We start from the raw sequence: 25,487 nt of genomic DNA, 5'->3' as shown, positions 1-25,487 counted from the left end.
TTGGGCAAGCCCAGTTTAATGCAGCCAGGCATATCAGTATTGGATGTAGTCATAGCAATGAACTAAAAACAAAAACAAAAATGAAACAAAAAACAAACACTGACTCAAAAGAGCCAGGGGGTCACCTCCGAGTCTCTGTACAGTTGTCCGTTTATGTACAGCTTATCGACTGACAAGGCCACTTTGTGATCCAGATCGCTGTTTTCCTTCATGATCGGATACAGTTTCTTTCTCCTGTCATTGATCTCCTTGGGGAAATGTTCATTTACCCAAAAAGAGGACCCCTTCAGCTCCTTGCCATTGCTCTTCACCAATTCCCTATGTTTGTAGTGCTCAAAGCGAGCTATTATTGGTCTGCATTTTCCTTCTTCCGGTCTGCCCAGTCTGTGAACCCTAGAGAAGGTTATGTCCCTAACTACTTCAGGAGACATTTTGAGCTTGCTGGACAGAAAGTGTCTCACAGTTTTTTCAGGCTCGGCATTATCCTCGGTGATGCCAGAGAATGATGAAATGATGATGATGATGATGATGATGATGATGATGATGATGATGGTGATGATGGTGGTGATGATGATGATGATGATGATGATGATGATGATGATGGTGATGATGGTGATGATGATGATGATGATGATGATGATGAGGATGATGATGATGATGATGGTGATGATGGTGAGCTGTTGGCCTGGTCATCATCGTATCAGCAGTAAAAGCTGTTGAGCTGGTTGGCGAGTTTGCGGTTACCTGCAGAGCGTGAAGCTGTTCTTTTGAACCCAGTGATGTTCTGCAGGCCTCTCAATTCAATTCAATTCAATTCAATTTTATTTATATAGCGTCTTATACAACAGATGTCTCTAGACGCTTTCCAGAGATCCAGAACATGAACATAAACATAAACATAAACATAAACATAAACATAAACCCCCGAGCAGTTATTACATAAACAATGGCAGGTAAAAACTCCCTTAGTGGGAGAAAAGGCTTAAGCCAAACAGCGGCAAGGAAAAACTCCCCTTTAAGAGGAAGAAACCTTGAGCAGGACCAGGCTCATAAGGGGGGACCCTCCTGCCGAAGGCCAGACTGGGGGAGTCAGGGACGTCAGCAGCACAGCAGGCAGGTGGAAGCAGCAACGGGATGACCAGGGGTGGGGGGGGGGCGTCAGCAGCACACAGCAGGCAGGTGGAAGCAGCAGCGGGATGACCAGAGGTGGGGGGGGGGGGGGGGGTGGGTGCAGGCAGGCAGAAGCAGCAACAGCAACAGCAGACATCCATGTAAGCAGGTGGAAGCAGCAATGGGATGACCGGGGGTGGGGGGGGGGGGGGGGGGCAAGGGGGCGGGAACACAGGCCAGAATGCAGCTCCCGAGGCTCCGGCCTGCAAACATGCACAAAAGAGAAAAAAGGGGGGCCTGCACAAGAAACTACAGGAACGATGGACAAAAATGATAGCTATGAGATATTTATAATAGATAAAAATGGTAATGGAGAAGAGAGGAAGGGAAAAGGAGAGGAGAAGAAGGGTGAGAGGTACCGCCCAGCGGTGCCTCTCACCCTTCTTCTCTTCTCCACACAGAAGAGGGGTCAGGGTTGGCAGAGAGGCGATTCTGCAGCCGTTCGCCGTAGGATCGCTTCGCTTTCCTGATCTCTCTCGTTAGTGTGTTCTTGGCCTGCCTGAACAGGGCTCGGTCGCCGCTCCTGTAGGCATCCTCCTTGTCTCGGCGCAGTTTTCTGAGGTTCGGTGTGAACCAGACCTTGCTGTTACTGTATGTGCAGAAGGTCTTGGTCTGCACACACATGTCCTCACAAAAACTGATATATGATGTAACAGTGTCAGTCAGTTCATGGAGATCTGAGGCCGCAGCTTCAAACACACTCCAGTCCGTGCATTCGAAGCAGTCCTGAAGCTTCAGCTTTGACTCCTCTGTCCACTTCTTCACAGTCCTCACTACAGGCTTAGATGTTTTCAGTTTCTGCCTGTAGGTAGGGATCAGATGAAGCAGACAGTGATCCAAGTGTCCAAGAGCTGCGCGGGGAACAGAGCGGTATGCGTTCTTTATGACGGTGTAACAATGGTCCAGGGTCTGCATGTCCCTGGTGGGACACGTGACGTGTTGTCTGAATTTCGGGAGTTTGTGAGTGAGGTTTGCTTTGTTAAAATCCCCCAAAACAATAAAGAATGAGTTCGGGAGTTTTTTCTCCAGGTCTGTTATCTGATCGGCGAGACACTGAGTGGCTTCAGCCACACACGCGTCCGGTGGAATGTAGACGGCGACCAGAACAAAGGATGAAAACTCCCGCGGTGAATAAAAGGGTTTACAGTTCACAAAGAGTGTCTCTAAGTGAGGACTGCAAGAGTCTTTTAGCACTGTGACATCCGTACACCAACATTCGTTAATATAGAAGCAGATCCCGCCGCCTTTTTTCTTCCCTGAGAGTTCCCTGCTGCGATCTGCCCGGATGAGTTGGAACCCTGGCAGCCGTAACGTGCTGTCCGGGATCAGATCACTGAGTCAGGTTTCAGTGAAGCAAACGGCGGCAGATCTGCTAAAATCCCGGTTCCTTGTGATGAGCATAAGAAGTTCATCTATTTTGTTTGTAAGGGATCGGACGTTTCCCAGGTAAAGCCGCATGAGTGCTCCAGCGCGCTTCCCCCGTCTGCGTCTCCTGAAGAGCCGGTAAACAGCTGCTGCTGCTCCGACCAAAATCTCCTTAATGCCGTCTGGGTCGGAGAAAATTGGGCAAGATGTGTCGGGAGAAGACTTCCTAATATGAAGTAATTGTTCTCTGCTGAAGGTGACCCGTGAAGGGCAGCAGAAAACAGGAAAAATAAACAAAAAGATGAAAAAAACCAGAGAGCAAAAGACCGAGGCGACCATAGGCTGCGCCATCTTGCTTGCGAGAAGAAGAACTGAGAGCAGTCAGATGGTCAGTGTGGATCAGTAGAAGATCAGCCTGATGTCTGCAGGTTAGTGTCAACACAACTTTCACATCAGATTCATCTGAACACACAACTAAAACATGTCTGACCTCAGAGTCTCCAGTCTGCAGTCTGGAATCTCCAGAAATCCACACAGATGTTTCACTCCTGAATCCTGCAGGTTCTTGTTCCCACCCAGGTTCAGATGTTTCAGATGGGAGGGGTTGGACTTCAGAGCTGGGACCAGAGAAGAACAGCTGATCTCTGACAGACCGCAGCTCCTCAACCTGAACAGAAAGTAAAACATGTTCCAGTCTCATCAGAGAAGAGTTTCTTCAAATATCAACTTTGTCATCAGGTCCATGTGGGTCACCACCGTATCTGGACTTTATAAAACAGGTTTTACACTTTTGTTACATCCATGATGTGGGTTCCTGGTTGTTCCTCTGACATGTTCACCTTTACTGAACATCCTGAGCTTTTCTGGTCCAAGTCTGACACTAGATTAAGATGAAAACACCAACACACACACCAATCCTTTTGATTAGTGTTGATGTTCAAATATTGTTCAAAGCAGCAGTTTAGAGATCAGAAGCTGATCTAGCAACAATTATTAACACCAGAATGGATCTGTGGAGAACTGCTGGACTTTATATCATGTGTCCAGTTTTATATCATTTATGCAGGATTCCTGAGCTTTTTATCATAATGATCCTTGTATGTTATAAAGAGTTAAAATCATGTTTTCTGAGAGCAGAAGATATTAAAATACTTTACTTTTAGTAATGTGTCATTTATAATTTGACTTAACTTGCAAACACCTAATAATTCTGTTACAACTGAGTTTATCAGTCAATATCTTACTTTTAGTTAAAGATAAGAATGATTGAATTCTGTATATTTATCAGACTAATTCAACAGATTCTGAAGTCTGTGTGAAACTAAACATCAGGTTCTGTATCGCTTGCACTTGAAAAGTCTTTGCTTGAACAACTAATGATCTGCTTGATTAAAGGACATTTGTGAATTAAACCCCCACGGGAGGATCTAAGACACTTCCTGTCAGGACGATCACTTTGACGCTCCACCTGTAGCCGTCAGTCCAACCTGTCCAGGTCTGAGGCCTCGTTTACACGCAGCAACAACGCTGCTGTTTTCATGAGTTTTAGCCGTTCGTTTACACCAAAACGAAGCTCAAAGTCTCCAAAAACCATCATTCCTGAAAACTCCGGCCAAAGTGGAGATTTGCTTGTAAAGGGAGAGAAAGGGACATTTAGGCTTCAGAACGTCTCATTATGGACAGAAACGTCACCAGCGTCATGTGTAGCAGCTGTGGTTACGGTTTGTTTGGCCGCTGTGATCATGATGGAAGCTGTTAAGTGATAACTGACTTCACTACTGTCTTAATGTGGCTGTTCAGGTCTGAGTCAGAACCACTCCCTGATTTCTGGCTTGGATATTTGGTTTTTAGCTTCACTACTTGAAGCTGAATGCCCACGTTTAATCTGATTTACTTGGTTCCAATTATTAGAGCCCGTGCACCTTCAGTGTGAAGGCCCTATTGTATCTGTAGGAATTTTTCTTTCTTTCTTTCTTCTTCTTCTTCTTCTTCTTCTTCTTCTTCTTCTTCTTCTTCTTCTTCTTCTTCTTCTTCCTGTGAGAGGAGTGTGAGTGGAAGAGCTGAGAGTGGATGGTTGATTTTTCTATTTTCTGTCCTTTGTTCTTTCATGTTTTGTTAGTGGTGTTTGTGTCAGTTGTTTAGTGTTGTGTTTGGTTAATTTTATTTAAGTTTGTAGTTGTTTTTGTGTGTTTTTGCCAGCCAGGCTTTGTCTGGCTGGAGGACCACTCGAAGCCAAAATGGCTGCCAGTGGCTTCTCCAAGCTGTCTCGGAAGCATGGCATCAAAGTCGGTGCCGGCTCTCCGTGCAGCGTGGAGGAGGTGGCTTTGGCTGTGGGAGAGATCATCGGGCACAGCTCTGTCATGTCTGCTGCTCGCATGAACAAAGCCGTGGTTTTGTTTTTGGAGAAGGAGGAGCAGGTGAAATGTTTGGTGGAGAAAGGCATCACAGTGAATGGGCTGTTTGAGCCTGTGCTGCCGCTTACGCAGCCAGCAACTAAGATAACACTCTCAAACGTTCCTCCCTTCATCAGTGATGAGTTCCTGATAAGAGAGCTGTCTCGGCACGGTAAGGTGATATCACCAATAAAAAAGATCTTGTCTGGTTGCAAGTCACCTTTACTAAAACATGTTGTATCCTACCGTAGACAGCTCTTTATGATCCTAAATAACAAGACGGAGGAATTTAATTATCGTTTCTTTGTTCGAGTGGACGATTTTGATTATGTTCTGTTTGCGACTTCTTCCCTGGTGAAGTGTTTCGGCTGTGGTGAGGGGGGACACCTCATTAAGGCCTGTCCTAACCGCGCCGGCTCGGCTCCGCAGGGCTCCGGTGGGGGCCCTGCCACGGCGGCCGAGCGGCCAGCTCCTGCTGCGCGGCGGAGTCCTGGTGCCGCGGAGGAGGGTGGGGCTGTGGGGGGAGCTGACTCAGACGCTCCGTCTGGGTCGGACCCCCCCGCGGCTTCATCCGCTCCGGTGGTTGAGAGTCGGGTGGAGAAGGAACAGGTGGAGAAGGAGCAGAGCAGGGACGGTGGTTGTTCTGAGGTGAGTGGTGAGAAGGAGAGTGGAGCAGGTGAAGGTGGTAAAATGGCAGCTGAGGTGACAGGTGGGCTTGGACCTGAGCTGTCTGAAGCAGGTGAGGTGACAAGTGAGCTGGGTGAGGTGACAAGTGTGCTGGGTGAGGTGACAAGTGTGCTGGGTGAGGTAGGTGAGCTGGGTGAAACTGGTAAAGTAATGGGTGAAACAGAAAAAATAACAGGTGAGCTGGGTGAAACCGGTAAAGTGACTGGTGAGTTGGGTGAAACAGAAAAAATAACAGGTGAGCTGGGTGAAACCGGTAAAGGGCCTGGTGAGTTGTGTGAGGCTGGTGCAGCTACTGAGGCTGAGGTCATGGAGGTGTGTGATCCTCATCCTTTAAAACGGCGCAGTAAGCGCAAAAATACCCAGAAGGAAGTTGTGGGCTGTAAGACTGGTCGGCTGTGGGCAAAACCGAGTGCTGCAGACAGCAGCGACAGTGAAGGCTGCATATCTGACTGCAGTGACATGTCGTGCAGTCAGATGACTGCCAGTCAGGAAAAGAAACTCTACTCTGAAACCATGTTCAAAACGTTCCTGCAGCAGACAAAAGGCATGAAAGGCCTGGATATAGAGCAGCATTTTCCTGACAAGCTAATTTTTTACAAATCAGCAAGACATGTCATTAAAAACAGAGCTACATCAGATCTCACTGATCAGGAAATTTTTAGACTAAGAAAACAGATGCTTAAGGTGAGAAAGCAACTCGGTTTTTAATGATGTTGAAGCTGTTGGTTTTACTCTTATGTATCTCTTTTACTGTCTTTGCTTTTAACATCTCCATCATAATGGATTCTTTTAGAGTGGGGACGTTGAATGTGAATGGTGCCAGAGAGGCAAGGAAGAGGGCACTGGTGTTTGACACAGCAAGGATGAAAAATATTGATGTATTGTTTTTACAAGAAACAGACAGCGATGAAGGCAATGAGGTGGACTGGAACAAAGAGTGGGAAGGAGAGGTGGCTTTGAGCCACAACACAACACTCAGCGGTGGAGTGGCCTTCCTGTTCTCTCGGAACTTTACTCCATCGTCCCTGGAGGTCGAGCATGTGGTGAAGGGGAGGTGTCTTTTAGTCAAGGCACAGTTTGAACATCACACACTGTTTTTTACGAATATTTATGCTCCAACAAACGGTGCAGAGAGGAAGAGCTTTCTAGAAAAAGTCAACACTAGACTGAATTGCTGTGGCTCGGAGGATTTTTTATTCTTGGGTGGGGATTTTAACTGTACCGAGTACGAGTTTTTAGACCGTAATCATGCAGAGCCTCATCCAGCCTCCCAACACGCTCTGAAGCAGCTGGTCTACTCCCACGGGCTGGTGGATGTGTGGCGAAGGATGCATACAGACTGCAGACAGTACACATGGTCCCACCTGAGAGAGGATAGAATCGCCTTGGCCAGACTTGATCGTTTTTATTGTTTTAAGCACCATTTTAATGTTTTTAAGCTGTGTAAAATAATGCCAGCTGGTTTTACGGATCATTCTTTGGTTTTATGTCATGTCACCATAAAAAACATTTTACCTAAGAGTGCATACTGGCATTTTAATTCAGTTTTAACATTTGACAAAGGTTTTAGCGAGGCTTTTAGATTTTTTTGGACTGGTTTTAGACACAGGAAAGCTGATTTTACATGTCTTAGGCAGTGGTGGGACCATGGTAAGACTGAGATAAAGCTTTTGTGTCAGCAGTATACTCTCAATGTCACACGTGACATCTGTCGATCTATGAAAGACCTGGAGACTGAGATCGTGGAGCTGGAAACAATGAGTGCTTCCACAGGAAATCGAGGATATATTGAGATCCTCAAGTCCAAAAAAATGGCTTTAGCCAACCTGCTGGACACCAGGGTACAGGGTGCACTGGTCCGGTCCCGGGTCCAGAACATCATAGCGATGGATGCTCCCTCTAGCTTCTTCTTTGGCCTGGAGAAGAAGCATGGACAGAGGAAAGTGATCTACTCTCTGCTCTCTGACACGGGGCAGGAGCTCACTGAACCTGGTCAGATAAGAAGGCGAGCTGTGCAGTTTTATTCATCCCTCTATACCAGCCAGTATGTAGAGGAGGATGCTCTGTTCGAGGGGTTCTGCAGTGAACTACCTCAGGTCTCTGAGGAGACCAACTCACAGCTGGACCGGCCACTGCAGATGGAGGAGCTACATGCCGCTCTGCAGGGTATGCAGGGACGGCGGTCTCCTGGCATCGATGGCCTGACTGTAGAGTTCTACAAAGCCTTCTGGAGTGTTTTGGCACCTGACATTCTAGAGGTGTTTAATGACAGTCTGACCTCAGGTTCTCTGCCACTGTCCTGTCGGAGGGCTGTTGTTTCCCTGCTGCCAAAAAAGGGCAATCTGCAGGATATCAGGAACTGGCGCCCCGTGTCACTGTTGTGCACTGACTACAAGATCCTGTCCAAGGCTTTGGCCAACAGGCTTAGAGAAGCTATGGAGCAGGTCATCCACCGGGATCAGACCTACTGTGTGCCCGGCAGGTCCATGGTAGACAATGTCTACCTAATTCGAGATGTTTTGGAGGTCTCTAGCTCATTGGGTATAAATACTGGTCTCATTTCGCTAGATCAGGAAAAGGCATTTGACCGTGTTGAGCACGGCTTCCTCTGAAAAACCATGGGGAGGTTTGGGTTCAGCACTGGTTTCATTGCCAAGATCCAGGTGTTATATAGTGACATTGAGAGTGTACTGAAGTTTAATGGCAGTCTGTGTGCTCCTTTCGGGGTGCGTAGAGGCATCCGGCAGGGCTGCGCTCTGTCTGGAATGCTCTACGCACTCTCCCTGGAACCCCTCCTCTGCAAGATCCGCACAAGAATCCGTGGCCTGATTTTACCTGGTTTTAGTAAAAACATAATTTTATCTGCTTACGCGGATGATGTTATTGTTTTAATTAGAGACCAAAATGATATTGACATTTTATGTAATTTAACAGTTTTATTCAACACTTTGTCTTCAGCGAGGGTGAATTGGAGCAAGAGTGAAGCTCTTGCTGTTGGTAATTGGCGTGACGGTCTCCCAGTTCTTCCCCATGGTCTGTCCTGGAAAACTGACGGCCTTAAGTACCTCGGCGTCTTCCTCGGGAACGGGGCTACGGTCCGGAGGAACTGGGAGGGCGTCACTGAAAAAATTGAAGCCAAACTAAAAAACTGGAAATGGCTGCTCCCTCAGATGTCATATCGAGGCAGGGTTCTTGTGCTGAACAATCTTGTGGCCTCCCTGCTTTGGCACCGTTTAGCCTGCATGGATCCTCCATCAGGTCTGTTAGCCCAGATCCAAGCAAAGCTTGTCAACTTTTTCTGGGATGGCTTTCACTGGGTGCCACAGGGGGTGCTGTTTTTACCCAGAGAGGAGGGGGGACAGGGCCTCATCCACTTGGCCAGCAGAACTGCCACCTTCAGACTACAGTTTATTCAGAGGTTTTTGGCAGGGCCGGCAGATCTGGTGTGGAGAGAAGTGGCCAGCTGTACACTGAGACGTGTGAGTAACTTGGGACTGGATGCTGCTCTGTTTTTAACCGATTTAAAATTTTTAAAGTTAAATGGGTTACCTCCTTTTTATCAGGGTGTTTTTAAATCATGGGCCCTTTTTAAATGTGATTCAGGAAAAAGCTCTAACTCTCTGTTCTGGTTGTTGAGAGAACCACTAGTTCATGGAGCCAGGCTGGATGTCTGCAGTGGAGCTGTGCCTGGGCTGACGGCAGCGCTGTGCAGGATCAACACCTGATCCTGAAACAGCTGGTGGACACCGCGGGGCCGGCGCTGTCAGACTCTCAGGCGGTGGGCTCTCTGCTGGGCATCCAGTCCACCAGGATAACCCAAAGGATTCTGGAGCTGTGGAGGCAGAGGCTCTCTGGGAGGGAGAGAAGCCTCCTGATGGACTACGGCGGAGGGACTGAACCTGATGACAGGGACCCATTCCCGGAGGTCTTAATAAGTCCCCAATTTGGAGAACTGGATGGACCTCTCCTCAACGACCCTCAGTGGCTCAGCTTGCACACAGCCGACAGGAAAATCATCTACAGAAACTGTGTGAAAGCTGTCAACAAAAAAGGACTGTGTGACAGGGCGTCCACTGTATGGACTGACAAGCTGGGAGGAGATGGAGAGAGTCCACAGTGGAGAGTCTTGTACAAACCTCCCCTCAAGAAGAGAACAGCCGACCTCCAGTGGAGGATTTTACACGGAGCCATCGCCACAAATGCCTTCATCTCTGTTATTAATCCTGCTGTGTCAAACCAGTGCCCTTTCTGTCACCTTCGCGAGACGGTTTTCCATGTTTTTAGTGAGTGTAAGAGACTTTCACAGCTCTTCACTCTTTTAACCACTGTTTTTAGTCTTTTTAATGAAACTTTTTGCAACGCAATTTTTATTTATGGTGCAGGATACAGGAGAAACAATCAAAGAAAGTGGCAACTACTGAATTTTATTTCTGGTGAGGCAAAAATGGCAATCTATGTATCCAGAAAGAACAAAATAGAGGACAGAGCAGTTCAGGAGGCCGCCTCAGTGTGGCGCTGCAACACCAGATGCAGACTGAGACTGGAATTCAATTTTTACAAATTAATGAATGACTTGAATGTTTTTAGGAACCTCTGGTGTTATGATAATGTCCTTTGTAATGTTTTAAATAATGAACTGCACTTTGCACTTTTACTTCAAGAGTGAATGCTGATGTAGCCATTTATTTATTTCTGTATTGGATATTCTGTTTTGTCTAGGCACTTTTAGCACTTTATGATATACTATGTGAACTGTATCCTGTGACAATGTGAATAAAGTGTGTTTGTAAAAATCAAAAAAAAATCTTCTTCTTCTTCTTCTTCTTCTTCTTCTTCTTCTTCTTCCTGTGAGAGGAGTGTGAGTGGAAGAGCTGAGAGTGGATGGTAGATTTTTCTATTTTCTGTCCTTTGTTCTTTCATGTTTTGTTAGTGGTGTTTGTGTCAGTTGTTTAGTGTTGTGTTTGGTTAGTTTTATTTAAGTTTGTAGTTGTTTTTGTGTGTTTTTGCCAGCCAGGCTTTGTCTGGCTGGAGGACCACTCGAAGCCAAAATGGCTGCCAGTGGCTTCTCCAAGCTGTCTCGGAAGCATGGCATCAAAGTCGGTGCCGGCTCTCCGTGCAGCGTGGAGGAGGTGGCTTTGGCTGTGGGGGAGATCATCGGGCACAGCTCGGTCATGTCTGCTGCCCGCATGAACAAAGCTGTGGTTTTGTTTTTGGAGAAGGAGGAGCAGGTGAAATGTTTGGTGGAGAAGGGCATCACTGTGAATGGGCTGTTTGAGCCCGTGCTGCCGCTGACGCAGCCAGCAACTAAAATCACACTGTCAAACGTTCCTCCATTCATCAGCGATGAGTTCCTGGTTCGAGAGCTGTCTCGGCACGGTAAGGTGATATCACCATTAAAAAAGATCTTATCTGGTTGTAAGTCACCACTTTTAAAACATGTTGTTTCTTACCGGAGACAGCTCTTCATGATTCTGAATAACAAGACTGAAGAGTTTAATTATCGTTTCTTTGTTCGTGTGGACGACTTTGATTATGTTTTGTTTGCGACTTCCTCTCTCGTGAAGTGTTTTGGCTGTGGTGAGGAGGGACACCTCATTAAGGCCTGTCCTAACCGCGCCGGCTCGGCGGGGGGGACGGCGACGGCCGCCGCCGAGCGGCCGGCTCCTGCTGTGCGGCGGCGGAGTCCTGGTGCCGCGGAGGAGGGTGGGGCTGTGGGGGGAGCTGACTCAGGCGCTCTGTCTGGGTCGGACCCCCCCGCGGCTTCATCCGCTCTGGTGGTTGAGAATCAGGTGGAGAAGGAACAGGTGGAGAAGGAACAGAGCCATGACAGTGGTCGTTCTGATGTGAGTGGTGAGAGGGAGAGTGGAGCAGGTGAAGGTGGTGAAATGGCAGCTGAGGTGACAGGTGGGCTTGGACCTGAGCTGACTGAACCAGGTGAGGTGACAAGTGAGTTGGGTGAGGTGACAAGTGTGCTGGGTGAGGTGACAAGTGAGTTGGGTGAGGTGACAAGTGTGCTGGGTGAGGTAGGTGAGCTGGGTGAAACTGGTAAAGTAATGGGTGAAACAGAAAAAATAACAGGTGAGCTGGGTGAAACCGGTGAAGTGACTGGTGAGTTGGGTGAAACAGAAAAAATAACAGGTGAGCTGGGCGAAACCAGTAAAGTGCCTGGCGAGTTGTGTGAGGGCGGTGCAGCTACTGAGGCTGAGGTCATGGAGGTCTGTGCTCCTCATCCTTTAAAACGGCGCAGTAAGCGTAAAAATACGCAGAAGGATGTTTTGGGCTGTAAGACTGGTCGGCTGTGGGCAAAACCGAGTGCTGCAGACAGCAGCGACAGTGAAGGCTGCATATCTGATTGCAGTGACATGTCCTGCAGTCAGATGACTGCCAGTCAGGACAAGAAACTATACTCTGAAACCATGTTTAAGGCGTTCCTGCAGCAGACAAAAGGCATGAAAGGCCTGGATATAGAGCAGCATTTTCCTGACAAGCTCATTTTTTATAACTCAGCGAAACGTGTCATTAAAAACCGAGCTACATCAGATCTCACTGATCAGGAAATTTTTAGACTGAGGAAACAAATGCTTAAGGTGAGAAAGCAACTCGGTTTTTAATGATGTTGAAGCTGTTGGTTTTACTTTTATTTATCTCTTTTACTGTCTTTGCTTTTAACATCTCCATCATAATGGATTCTTTTAGAGTGGGGACGTTAAACGTGAATGGTGCCAGAGAGGCAAGGAAAAGGGCACTGGTGTTTGACACAGCAAGGATGAAAAATATTGATGTATTGTTTTTACAAGAAACACACAGCGATGAAGGCAATGAGGTGGACTGGAACAAAGAGTGGGAAGGAGAGGTGGCTTTGAGCCACAACACCACACTCAGCGGTGGAGTGGCCTTCCTGTTCTCTCGGAACTTTACTCCATCGTCCCTGGAGGTCGAGCATGTGGTGAAGGGGAGGTGTCTTTTAGTAAAGGCACAGTTTGAACACCACACACTGTTTTTTATGAATATTTATGCTCCAACAAACGGTACAGAGAGGAAGAGCTTTCTAGAAAAAGTCAACACTAGACTGAATTGCTGTGGGTCGGAGGATTTTTTATTCTTGGGTGGGGATTTTAACTGTACCGAGTACGAGCTTTTAGACCGTAATCATGCAGAGCCTCATCCAGCCTCCCAACACACTCTGAAGCAGCTGGTCTACTCCCACGGGCTAGTGGATGTGTGGCGAAGGATGCACACAGACTGCAAACAGTACACATGGTCCCACCTGAGAGAGGACAGAATCTCCTTAGCCAGACTTGATCGTTTTTATTGTTTTAAGCACCATTTTAATGTTTTTAAGCTGTGTAAAATTATGCCAGCTGGTTTTACGGACCATTCTTTGGTTTTATGTCATGTTACCATAAAAAACATTTTACCTAAGAGTGCATACTGGCATTTTAATTCAGTTTTAACATTTGACAAAGGTTTTAGCGAGGCTTTTAGATTTTTTTGGACTGGTTTTAGACACAGGAAAGCTGATTTTACATGTCTTAGGCAGTGGTGGGACCATGGTAAGACTGAAATAAAGCTTTTGTGTCAGCAGTATACTCTCAATGTCACACGTGACATCTGTCGGTCTATGAAAGACCTGGAGACTGAGATTGTGGAGCTGGAAACAATGAGTGCTTCCACAGGAAATCGAGGATATATTGAAATCCTCAAGTCCAAAAAAATGGCTTTAGCCAACCTGCTGGACACCAGGGTACAGGGTTCACTGGTCCGGTCCCGGGTCCAGAACATCACAGCAATGGATGCTCCCTCTAGCTTCTTCTTTGGCATGGAGAAGAAGCATGGACAGAGAAAAGTGATCCACTCTCTGCTCTCTGACACGGGGCAGGAGCTCACTGAACCTGGTCAGATCAGAAGGCGAGCTGTCGAGTTTTATTCATCCCTCTATACCAGCGAGTATGTGGAGGATGATGATCGGTTTGAGGGGTTCTGTGGTGAACTGCCTCTGGTCTCTGAGGAGACCAACTCACAGCTGGACAGGCCACTGCAGATGGAGGAGCTACACGCCGCTCTGCAGGGTATGCAGGGACGGCGGTCTCCTGGCATCGATGGCCTGACTGTCGAATTCTATAAAGCCTTCTGGGGTATTTTAGCACCTGACATCCTAGAGGTGTTTAATGACAGTCTGACCTCAGGTTCTCTGCCACTGTCCTGTCGCAGGGCTGTTGTTGCCCTGCTGCCAAAAAAAGGGAATCTGCAGGACATCAAGAACTGGCGCCCCGTGTCACTGTTGTGCACAGATTACAAGATCCTGTCCAAGGCTTTGGCCAACAGGCTTAGAGAAGCTATGGAGCAGGTCATCCACCGGGATCAGACCTACTGTGTGCCCGGCAGGTCCATGGTAGACAATGTCTACCTAATTCGAGATGTTTTGGAGGTCTCTAGCTCATTGGGTATAAATACTGGTCTCATTTCGCTAGATCAGGAAAAGGCATTTGACCGTGTTGAGCACGGCTTCCTCTGGAAAACCATGGGGAAGTTTGGGTTCAGCACTGGTTTCATTGCCAAGATCCGGGTGTTATATAGTGACATTGAGAGTGTACTGAAGTTTAATGGCAGTCTGTGTGCTCCTTTCGGGGTGCGTAGAGGCATCCGGCAGGGCTGCGCTCTGTCTGGGATGCTCTACGCACTCTCCCTAGAACCCCTCCTCTGCAAGATCCGCACAAGAATCCGTGGCCTGATTTTACCTGGTTTTAATGAAAACATAATTTTATCTGCTTACGCGGATGATGTTATTGTTTTAATTAAAAACCAAAATGATATTGACATTTTATCTAATTTAACAGTTTCTTTCAACACTCTGTCTGCAGCGAGGGTGAATTGGAGCAAGAGTGAAGCTCTTGCTGTCGGTAGTTGGCGTGACGGTCTCCCAGTTCTTCCTCGGGGTCTGACCTGGAAAACAGACGGCCTTAAGTACCTCGGCGTCTTCCTCGGGAACGAGGCTATGATCCGGAGGAACTGGGAGGGCGTCACTGAAAAAGTTGAAGCTAAACTGAAAAACTGGAAATGGCTGCTCCCTCAGATGTCGTATCGAGGCAGGGTTCTTGTGCTGAACAATCTTGTGGCCTCCCTGCTTTGGCACCGTTTAGCCTGCATGGATCCTCCATCAGGTCTTTTAGCCCAGATCCAAGCAAAGCTTGTCAACTTTTTCTGGGATGGCTTTCACTGGGTGCCACAGGGGGTGCTTTTTTTACCCAGAGAGGAGGGGGGACAGGGCCTCATCCACTTGGCCAGCAGAACTGCCACCTTCAGACTACAGTTCATTCAGAGGTTTTTGTCAGGGCCGGCAGATCTGGTGTGGAGAGAAGTGGCCGGCTGCATACTCAGGCGTGTGAGTAACTTGGGACTGGATGCTGCTCTGTTTTTAACCGATTTTAAATTTTTAAGGTTAAATGGGTTACCTCCATTTTATCAGGGTGTTTTTAAATCATGGGCCCTTTTTAAATGTGATTCAGGAAAAAGCTCTAACTCTCTGTTCTGGTTGTTGAGACAGCCATTGGTTCATGGAGCCAGGCTGGATGAATGCAGTGGAGCTGTGCCTGGGCTGACGGCAGCGCTGTGCAGGACCAAGACCATAGTCCTGAAACAGCTGGTGGACACCGCAGGACCGGCGCTGTCAGACTCTCAGGCGGTGGGCTCTCTGCTGGGAATCCAGTCCACCAGGGTAACTCAGAGGATTCTGGAGCTGTGGAGGCAGAGGCTCTCTGGGAGGGAGAGAAGCCTCCTGATGGACTACAGCAGAGGGACTGAACCTGATCACAGGGACCCATTCCCGGAGGTCTTAATAAGTCCCCAATTCGGAGAACTGGAAGGACCTCTCCTGAACGACCCTCAGTGGCTCAGCTTTCACACAGCCGACAGAAAAATCATGTACAGAAACTGTGTGAAAGCTGTCAACAAAAAAGGACTGTGTGACAGGGCGTCCACTGTATGGACTGACAAGCTGGGAGGAGATGGAGAGAGTCCGCAGTGGAGAATTTTGTACAAACCTCCCCTGAAGAAGAGAACAGCCGACCTCCAGTGGAGGATTTTACACGGAGCCATCGCCACCAATGCCTTCATCTCTGTTATAAATCCTGCTGTGTCAAACCAGTGCCCTTTCTGTCACCTTCACGAGACGGTTTTCCATGTTTTTAGTGAGTGTAAGAGACTTTCACAGTTCTTCACTCTTTTAACCACTGTTTTTAGTCTTTTTAATGAAACCTTTTGCAACACAAATTTTATTTATGGTGCAGGATACAGGAAGAGAAGTCAGAAAAAGTGGCAACTACTGAATTTTATTTCTGGTGAAGCCAAGATGGCGATTTATATATCCAGGAAGAACAGAATAGAGGACAGGGCAGTTCAGGAGGCCGCCTCAGTGTGGCGCTGCAACACCAGATGCAGACTGAAACTGGAATTCAATTTTTATAAAATGATGAATGATTTGGATTGTTTTAGGAACATTTGGTGTTACAATAATGTCCTGTGTAATGTTGTAAATAAAGAACTGCACTTTGCACTTTTCCTTCAAGACTGAATGCTGATGTAGCCATTTATTTATTGGGTATTCTGTATTGTTTAGGCACTTCAGCACTTTATGACATGTGATGTGAACTGTATCCTTTGAAACTGTAAATAAATTGTGTTTGTAAAAATCAAAAAAAATCTTCTTCTTCTTCTTCTTCTTCTTCTTCTTCTTCTTCTTCTTCTTCTTCTTCTTCTTCTTCTTCTTCTTCTTCTTCTTCTTCTTCTTCTTCTTCTTCTTCTTCTTCTTCTGACGAAAGGAAGGCCTTTTTGCCCCCCTAAACGTGCCCAAAAAGTCACCAAATTTTGCATGCAAGTCAGGCCTGGCGAAAAATGTGATATTTAATGGTTTGCATTAATGGGCGTGGCAAAATGGCTCAACAGCGCCCCCTTGAAAAATTTGTGCCTCAAGCCCCACAATACGGTTTGACGTACATGCACGAAAATTGGTACACACCTGTATCATGGCCCAGCTTAAAGAAAAGTCTCTTGGCATCATGCCCGAAACCGAACAGAATGTCAGCCATATTGAATTAGTCGTGTCATTTTGACGAAATTTATGCCATTCCTTCGGCAGTTAATACGGCCCGAACCGTAATGTGCACCCAAGTGTGTTATACATCAAAATGTGCGTCCCAATCCTGCGACTACACGCATTACTTTTCTCTTTCAAAAGTGTTACCGTGGCGACGCTAGACACCAACAAGCGCACCCACCTTCATCTGATTGGTCCATATTTGATAGTTCCCCAAAAGTCACCAAATTTTGCATGCAAGCCAGACTTGGCGATACATTTAATATTTCATGGTTTGCATTAATGGGCGTGGCCTAACGGCTCAACAGCGCCCCCTAGAATACTTTTATCTGCCATAACTTTTGAATGGTTTGACATAGAGAGTCGTGGGTGGTGTCATGGGACTCAGTATTTAGTCCTTGACCATAATTGGTGAAAATTAGCGCCTTCTTCTGATTGGTTGTCCCGATTTTCTGCTATAACTTTTTAATGGTTTGACATAGGAAGTCGTGGGTGGTGTCTTTTCTGATATGCTTATGGGGGACGGTGGCCATGAGTGCGAGGGCCCGTTCATCGCTGCTTGCAACTTTAATTTCTGTTTATATCTTTAATTAACTGAATTAAATTGTGGCACCTCCACTTTTTAATATGATCAATGCATTTCAACGCATTAAAAATTTGAATTTGTTAAAATGTTTTCTTCCATAAACGATGAATAAATGAACAATATTCATAATTTCCATGTTTTTAAGGAGACATTTCTTCATCAATCAGTACATATTTGTCTGTTTGGGAATTTTTTCAAACATTTTCTCTGAAAAAGTTGATTGAGTGACGACATAGTTTCAACACAAAGTTTCTGATGTTCTTGTTGGATGTTTTGTTGCTGATGAAGGAAACTCATCGTCTAGACAGCAGCTTTATTTCACTTTACTAACTTCAACACACATGTATTTATATTTAGTTTTACACACTGAAAACCATAAAAAGACATTATTTGTTGCACCTTATGTCTTTATGTCACCTGGATGAAACGATCTTAACCGATATATTAAAGAATAATATTAAAAACACAGACATTTTTTTTTTTTCCATGTTTAGAGTTTTATATTTGGTAAACTTGTATTTGTTGAAATAAAATGTTATGTTAGTCAAAGGAAGCCAACGTTGGTTTGACTGATTTCATCCACAGTAAGAAGTTATTTAGTAAATGAGCTCTATAACTCATATATTGGACGACTACACATTCAGTCTGTCCACTATTGTCTGTCAGACTCTCTCAGTTTATTAACATCTGGATGACATTTCTGAACGTATTAGCTGTAAAGTTAATTCATGTTTGTTCAGATGTTTTATTCCAGGTTCAGACACATCTCTGGTTCTTCATTTGTTCCTGTCTGACACATTCACATGTTTAGTTTTATGTAATGAATCAGAAGAGGAAGTTTAAGATGAAACTAAAGCAGTGAAGAAGAACTGAGAGCAGTCAGATGGTCAGTGTGGATCAGTAGAAGATCAGCCTGATGTCTGCAGGTTAGTGTCAACACAACTTTCACATCAGATTCATCTGAACACACAACTAAAACATGTCTGACCTCAGAGTCTCCAGTCTGCAGTCTGGACTCTCCAGAAATCCACTCAGATGTTTCACTCCTGAATCCTGCAGCTTGTTGTTATCCAGGTCGAGAAGTTTCAGATGGGAGGGGTTGGACTTCAGAGCTGGGACCAGAGAAGAACAGCTGATCTCTGACAGACCACAGTACATCAACCTGAACAGAAAGTAAAACATGTTCCAGTCTCATCAGAGAAGTGTTTCTTCAAATATCAACGTTGTCATCAGGTCCATGTGGGTCACCACCGTATCTGGACTTTATAAAACAGCTTTTACACTTTTGTTACATCCATGATGTGGGTTCCTGGTTGTTCCTCTGACATGTTCACCTTTACTGAACATCCTGAGCTTTTCTGGTCCAAGTCTGACACTAGATTAAGATGAAAACACCAACATACACACCAATCCTTTTGATTAGTGTTGATTTTCAAATATTGTTCAAAGCAGCAGTTTAGAGATCAGAAGCTGATCTAGCAACAATTATTAACACCAGAATGGATCTGTGGAGAACTGCTGGACTTTATATCATGTGTCCAGTTTTATATCATTTATGCAGGATTCCTGAGCTTTTTATCATAATGATCCTTGTATGTTATAAAGAGTTAAAATGATGTTTTCTGACAGCAGAACATATTAAAATACTTTACTTTTAGTAATGTGTCATTTATAATTTGACCTAACTTGCAAATGTAACCCGATTGGAAAAAACTTATTTTGAAACTCTTATTTTGAAAGACTTTTATTTTGGTACGTTTGCCGGACGTCATTGCGTCACTTCCGTCAACACCTGTTTAAGCCGTGTGACGGGTGCGGGAGGGGGAGAGGCGCACGCTGAGGAATTGTTTGTTTGGATTGGGGAGAGAAACACGTTGAAGATTTGGTTGCTGAAGCGCTTAGATGTCGACTATCACTGATTTAAAACCCAGAATTGCTGAGTTGAGCCAAACCTGTTTTTTATAGCTTAACCTAACCGGTACCTCTCAAAACTCATGCGATCACGGTTCTAAACATAGGAGCCGACTGCCGGAGCCACAGAGCGGGTGAATGCCGAACCGTATCACTGATTTAAAACCCAGAATTGGTGAGTTAAACTAATATTGTTTGTGCAGCTTAAGCATACTGCCAAGTCTTTTGATGTGTCCTTCCACATGAAATACAAACTATTTAAAAGTTTTTCTTTTGTTAATGTCTTATTTTCAGTGCATTTCCATGCAGTCCAGGTAATCATCTGTACAATCCTGCATATTGATTCTGGATGTTTGTGATGCTGTGATGACTGAAGAATAATTTAATATAACAAATATTGTGTTATTATTCATATTAATTTATGTCAAGATTATGAATATACTGTACAGCATTTGAATATACATTATTTATTTTATAATGTATTATTAGAAATTTGATTTGTGTGCACACAAGATATTTAATTGGTCCTGTTTTTATTCAGGCCAGGTTGATGGTGAGCTAGAGCCCTAGCCTGGGCACAAAGCCTGAGGACTGAGGAACCTACTGAACCTCCACTGCTCTGGTCGGGCTGGTAGGAGGCTCCATTTTGCAGCCGCTTTTTCCCCCCTAACTCTTGCCACACCTGCACGACCTACACCTTAATTTTTTACATACTCATCTACCAACACGGACTTCTATTTTTTTTCCCCCCAGTTGGACATTCAATTATTGGGTCGTTGCACTGTGTACGAGCCTCACTAGTATCAGTGAGTGAATTTTTCCTTTATGGAAATGGATGGAACTAGGCGCTGCAAACATTAATGAAGGGAACTGTATATATTGTGAATGCTTTGTTGTGAATGGCCATTTGTATTTTCTATTTTTTGCATTTATATAAATTTTGGTTTACTAAACTACAGCTGCATTCAGTGTCTTACTCTCCACTCCCGAGTTTACCTGGGCCTTCTGATTCTAGCCAAGGGATAATTTTGCCGAGCATTAACTGGAACTACCTTTAAACAGGGTAGTGTACTTGTTACACAAACACCTAATAATTCTGTTACAACTGAGTTTATCAGTTAATATCTTACTTTTAGTTAAAGATAAGAATGATTGAATTCTGTATATTTATCAGACTAATTCAACAAATTCCTAAGTCTGTGTGAAACTAAACATCAGGTTCTGTATCGCTTGCACTTGAAAAGTCTTTGCTTGAACAACTAATGATCTGCTTGATTAAAGGACATTTGTGAATTAAACCCACGGGAGGATCTAAGACACTTCCTGTCAGGACGATCACTTTGACGCTCCACCTGTAGCCGTCAGTCCAACCTGTCCAGGTCTGAGGCCTCGTTTACACGCAGCAACAACGCTGGGGTTTTCATGAGTTTTAGCCGTTCGTTTACACCAAAACGAAGCTCAAAGTCTCCAAAAACCATCATTCCTGAAAACTCCGGCCAAAGTGGAGATTTGCTGGTAAACGGAGAGAAAGGGACATTTAGGCTTCAGAACGTCTCATTATGGACAGAAACGTCACCAGCGTCATGTGTAGCAGCTGTGGTTACGGTTTGTTTGGCCGCTGTGATCATGATGGAAGCTGTTAAGTGATAACTGACTTCACTACTGTCTTAATGTGGCTGTTCAGGTCTGAGTCAGAACCACTCCCTGATTTCTGGCTTGGATATTTGAATTGAATTCAATTCAATTTTATTTATATAGCGTCTAATACAACAAAGTTGTCTCTAGACGCTTTCCAGAGACCCATACCCAGAACATGACCCCCGAGCAGTTATTACATAAACAATGGCAGGTAAAAACTCCCCTAGTGGGAGAAAAACCTTAAGCCAAACAGTGGCAAGGAAAAACTCCCCTTTAGGAGGAAGAAACCTTGAGCAGGACCAGTCTCATAAGGGGGGACCCTCCTGCCGAGGGCCAGACTGGTGGGTCAGGGACGTCAGCAGCACAGCAGGCAGGTGGAAGCAGCAACGGGATGACCAGGGGTGGGGACCGCAGGCCAGCACGCAGCTCCCGAAGCTCCGGCCCAATCATCAAGTCCCAGGTTGGGGTGCAGGGTCGGGGAAAGGTTGAAAAGGGGCAGGGCCAGGGAGAGGAGTCTTGAGGGACGAACCTTCTCCCCCGCCCAAAAGGGGCCGTTACCCTGCCCCCCTCACTCCCACACTGCAGGTTCCGGTGTCCGGCAAAGGATGCTGCAACATGGACAAAAGAGAGAAAAGGGAGGAGAAGGGGGGGGCAGCACAAGTAACAAATATTTGGTTTTTAGCTTCACTACTTGAAGCTGAATGCTCATGTTTAATCTTATTTACTTGGTTCCAATTACTTGTGTTTTTATCTTCAATTAACTGAATTAAATTGTGGCACCTCCACTTTTTACTGTGATCAATGCATTTGAATGCATTAAAAATTTGAATTTGTTCAAATGTTTTCTTCAACACAAAGTTTCTGATGTTCTTGTTGGATGTTTTGTTGCTGATGAAGGAAACTCATCGTCTAGACAGCAGCTTTATTTCAGTTTACTTACTTCAACACACATGTATTTATATTTAGTTTTACACACTGAAAACCATAAAAAGACATTATTTGTTGCACCTTATGTCTTGATTTCACCTGAATGAAACGATCTTAACAGATATATTAAAGAATAATATTAAAAACACAGACATTTTTTTTTTTTCCATGTTTAGAGTTTTATATTTGGTAAACTTGTATTTGTTGAAATAAAATGTAATGTTAGTCAAAGGAAGCCAACGTTGGTTTGACTGATTTCATCCACAGTAAGAAGTTATTTAGTAAATGAGCTCTATAACTCATATATTGGACGACTACACATTCAGTCTGTCCACTATTGTCTGTCAGACTCTCTCAGTTTATTAACATCTGGATGACATTTCTGAACGTATTAGCTGTAAAGTTAATTCATGTTTGTTCAGATGTTTTATTCCAGGTTCAGACACATCTCTGGTTCTTCATTTGTTCCTGTCTGACACATTCACATGTTTAGTTTTATGTAATAAATCAGAAGAGGAAGTTTAAGATGAAACTAAAGCAGAGAAGAAGAACTCAGAGCAGTCAGATGGTCAGTGTGGATCAGTAGAAGATCAGCCTGATGTCTGCAGGTTAGTGTCAACACAACTTTCACATCAGATTCATCTGAACACACAACTAAAACATGTCTTACTCCAGTTTCTCCAGTCTGCAGTCTGGACTCTCCAGAAATCCACACAGATGTTTCACTCCTGAATCCTGCAGGTCCTCGTTCACACTCAGGTCCAGATGTTTCAGATGGGAGGGGTTGGACTTCAGAGCTGAGACCAGAGAAGAACAGCTGATCTCTGACAGACCGCACCACCTCAACCTGAACAGAAAGTAAAACATGTTCCAGTCTCATCAGAGAAGTGTTTCTTCAAATATCAACTTTGTCATCAGGTCCATGTGGGTCACCACCGTATCTGGACTTTATAAAACAGGTTTTACACTTTTGTTACATCCATGATGTCGGTTCTGTGGTATTATTGTATGTTGATTAATAATATGGTTTATTTCTATGGGAGTTCTTGATACATGTTACCATGAGGGGGCGCTGTGGCGCCAGGCTGTATTGTATTGACTGAGTTGGCTGCCGAGCAAGAGTTCAATAAACAGAGTTCGTACTGCACAGTTGGTCTGGAGATAATTACTGCTTCAATGCTGCTTTAAGAACACGACATGGTGTCAGAAGTGAACAAGTAACAAGCAGAGGTCCACCTGGAAGGGAAAAGAGGAGTTTGGTGAGCAAATCAAATGAGTGACGGAGAAGACGAGCACAGTGGGGAAGGAGCTAGCAGGATGGCTAACACACCCAGCGCGACGTTCAGCATTCAGCCACCAGAGCCCTTCGACTTTTCCAAGCCACACGAGTGGACAAAATGGATAAGGCGATTTGAAAGATTTCGTCAAGCAAGTAACTTATCTGCAAGTTCTGAAGAAAACCAAGTGAATAATTTGATTTACTGTATGGGAGACGAAGCAGATGATGTTCTGAGAGGCTTGAAGCTTAGTGATGCAGACCAGCACCAGTACACTAAAGTAAGAGATGGCTTCCAGTCATTCTTCATTGTGAAAAAGAACATTGTTTATGAACGTGCGCGTTTTAATATGCGTAAGCAGGAACCAAATGAGACTGTCGATGCATTTGTCACTGCTCTGTATGCATTAGCAGAGCACTGCAATTATGGGACATTGCATGATGAGCTGATCAGAGACAGGATAGTGGTTGGGCTGGATGACAAACGACTCTCAGAACGCATGCAGATGGAAAAAGACTTAGGGCCCGATTTACTAAGATCCTAAATAAAGAGTACTAAATTGCGTGTGCACTGAAAAAGTTTGCGCGTGCTGTTGTTGCGTGGTTTGCGGGTGATCAACTAAGATTGCCTGCGCAATTGATAACAGGTGCAAACTGCAGTATTTAAATGAGGTGTTGCTTGTCTTATGTTTGCGCCATGGAGAGTCTGGATGGAAAGCACAGTCACACAAGTCACAAGCGCAAAATGAAATTGAACGAGTTGGAGTTAGAGATATTAGTGGAAGAGGCAATAAACACATTCATGAACTACAGCAAAGAAATTTAAACATTACCAAAAGAAACGCAATATCGGAGAAAACCTGCGATAGAATAAATGCAGTTGGTAACACAAAAAACGGAAAAACGTCTGGTTTTTCATATTTTAATTTTAGGCACAGATCAAAAATACGAAATAGAAAAACGGGCCACAGAACCGAATTTGATTTTAATATTGAATTGGTCGGGTTTGCGTGACCCCGCGGTGCTCGGCATGATCTGAGGAGAAAAATACATCAGACACAGAGCTGGAGAGCGCTTTGATTCATCTATTTATGAGTTAAGTTTTTATTCAGATGTCCACAGTATATTGCAAATATTATATATTATATAGCAAACACTGACAGTAAATGTGTGACAGACGGGACCATCATATGGCCGAAAGAAGAGAAGTGTTCAGAACAGCGTACAGAGCGCACACTAAAGGCTGATTTATGGTTCCGCGTCACACCAACGCAGAACCGACGGCGTAGGCTACGCGGCGACGCACACGCACCGCGACCCTACGCGTCGGCTACGCCGTCGATTTAACGCAGAACCATAATTCAGGCGAAGCTGCAGTCTCTGCGCTGATGCTGACACAGCGGGACGGAGCAGATTTGGTCATGATGTTTAACCTGTGTTTTGTGATTAATAAGCACGGGTTTTAATTAAATGTAATTTACGAAGGATGATTTCACGTTCAATAAGATAAGTAATCAATAAAATACAAAGTTTTGGCACAAAGGCTTGGCCTGCTTGTGGGCGAGTGGAGGGGGGCACAATAAGAAGGTGGCAAAGATATAAGGCAAAGAACTAAAGAAAAAGTGGCCTTTAATAAAACTTGTGCAACCATTTTTAAAATAGCATGCAGCAGAATAAAGACTCTCTCTCTGCGTATTCTTTCATTTTGGATGTCGCCTCCTTGCCACAATAACGGCAGCAGCAGATTAGCACCTTCCTTTCGAACGTATTAAATACAGACGCAATCACAATACGCGCAATTACTTTCAGGCTTGGTAAATCTCATTGCGCGTGGTAAATGGAGCAATTTGCATCTTCCCCTCCCAGTATTTAGCGCGTTCTGGCAGGTACGCCCCATATTGATTATTCATCAGGGCAAAAGTACTAACTGAATTGCGTGTGCAATTTTGCGCATTTGAGAGACGCAGTCGTCTTTGCACGCTGTTAGTAGATCAGCTGGCACTTTGGTTTGCGGGTGCTGTCAAGTTTGCACACGTTTTAACACACGCAAACCTTTAGTAAATCGGGCCCTTAGACTTGGAAAAAGCCATTAACATTGCAAGGCAATCAGAGGAAATCAAAAAGCAGCAAAACACACTGAGATGTGAAGCCAGTGGTGTAAAACAGATGGATGTGTGCTCTGTGGACAGAGTATTTAAAGGCAGACAGCAAAAGGAAAAGCTAAAATTCAACAAGTTTAAATATAATGAAGCAAAGACACGCAGCAGTCAGAGCAGAAACCAAAAAGGCTCCCAGTGCTACAAATGTGGTGGCACACCTCACCCAAAACACGAGTGCCCTGCCAATGATGCCAAATGCCATTTCTGTGGGAAAAAGGGTCACTACCAGCGTGTGTGCCGTGCAGGAAAGCTGTTCACGGTATAGAGGAAGAGGAGGAAAGTT

At 45.0% G+C, this 25,487-nt stretch overlaps 1 protein-coding gene across 6 annotated transcripts in view; it reads right to left on the bottom strand.

Moving 5' to 3' along the window:
• Nucleotides 1-25,487, bottom strand: part of LOC133423615 (NACHT, LRR and PYD domains-containing protein 12-like) — a 112,492-nt gene that overhangs the window by 19,419 nt on the left and 67,586 nt on the right. For 4 of the 6 annotated variants that reach the window (XM_061713857.1, XM_061713858.1, XM_061713859.1 and 1 more), the window contains 3 exons: nt 22,440-22,616; nt 18,282-18,455; nt 3,026-3,202 (listed from right to left, as the gene is read on the bottom strand). In XM_061713857.1, coding sequence (XP_061569841.1) covers nt 3,026-3,202; nt 18,282-18,455; nt 22,440-22,616 — 528 coding nt within the window. The remainder of the gene's footprint in view (nt 1-3,025; nt 3,203-18,281; nt 18,456-22,439; nt 22,617-25,487) is intronic. The other 2 variants (XM_061713861.1, XM_061713862.1) reach the window with 2 other exon arrangements.

Source organism: Cololabis saira, chromosome 22 (genome assembly GCF_033807715.1).
Source record: "Cololabis saira isolate AMF1-May2022 chromosome 22, fColSai1.1, whole genome shotgun sequence".
Classification (NCBI taxonomy): Eukaryota; Metazoa; Chordata; class Actinopteri; order Beloniformes; family Belonidae; genus Cololabis; species Cololabis saira.
This window is presented reverse-complemented; position numbering and strand designations above follow the sequence as displayed.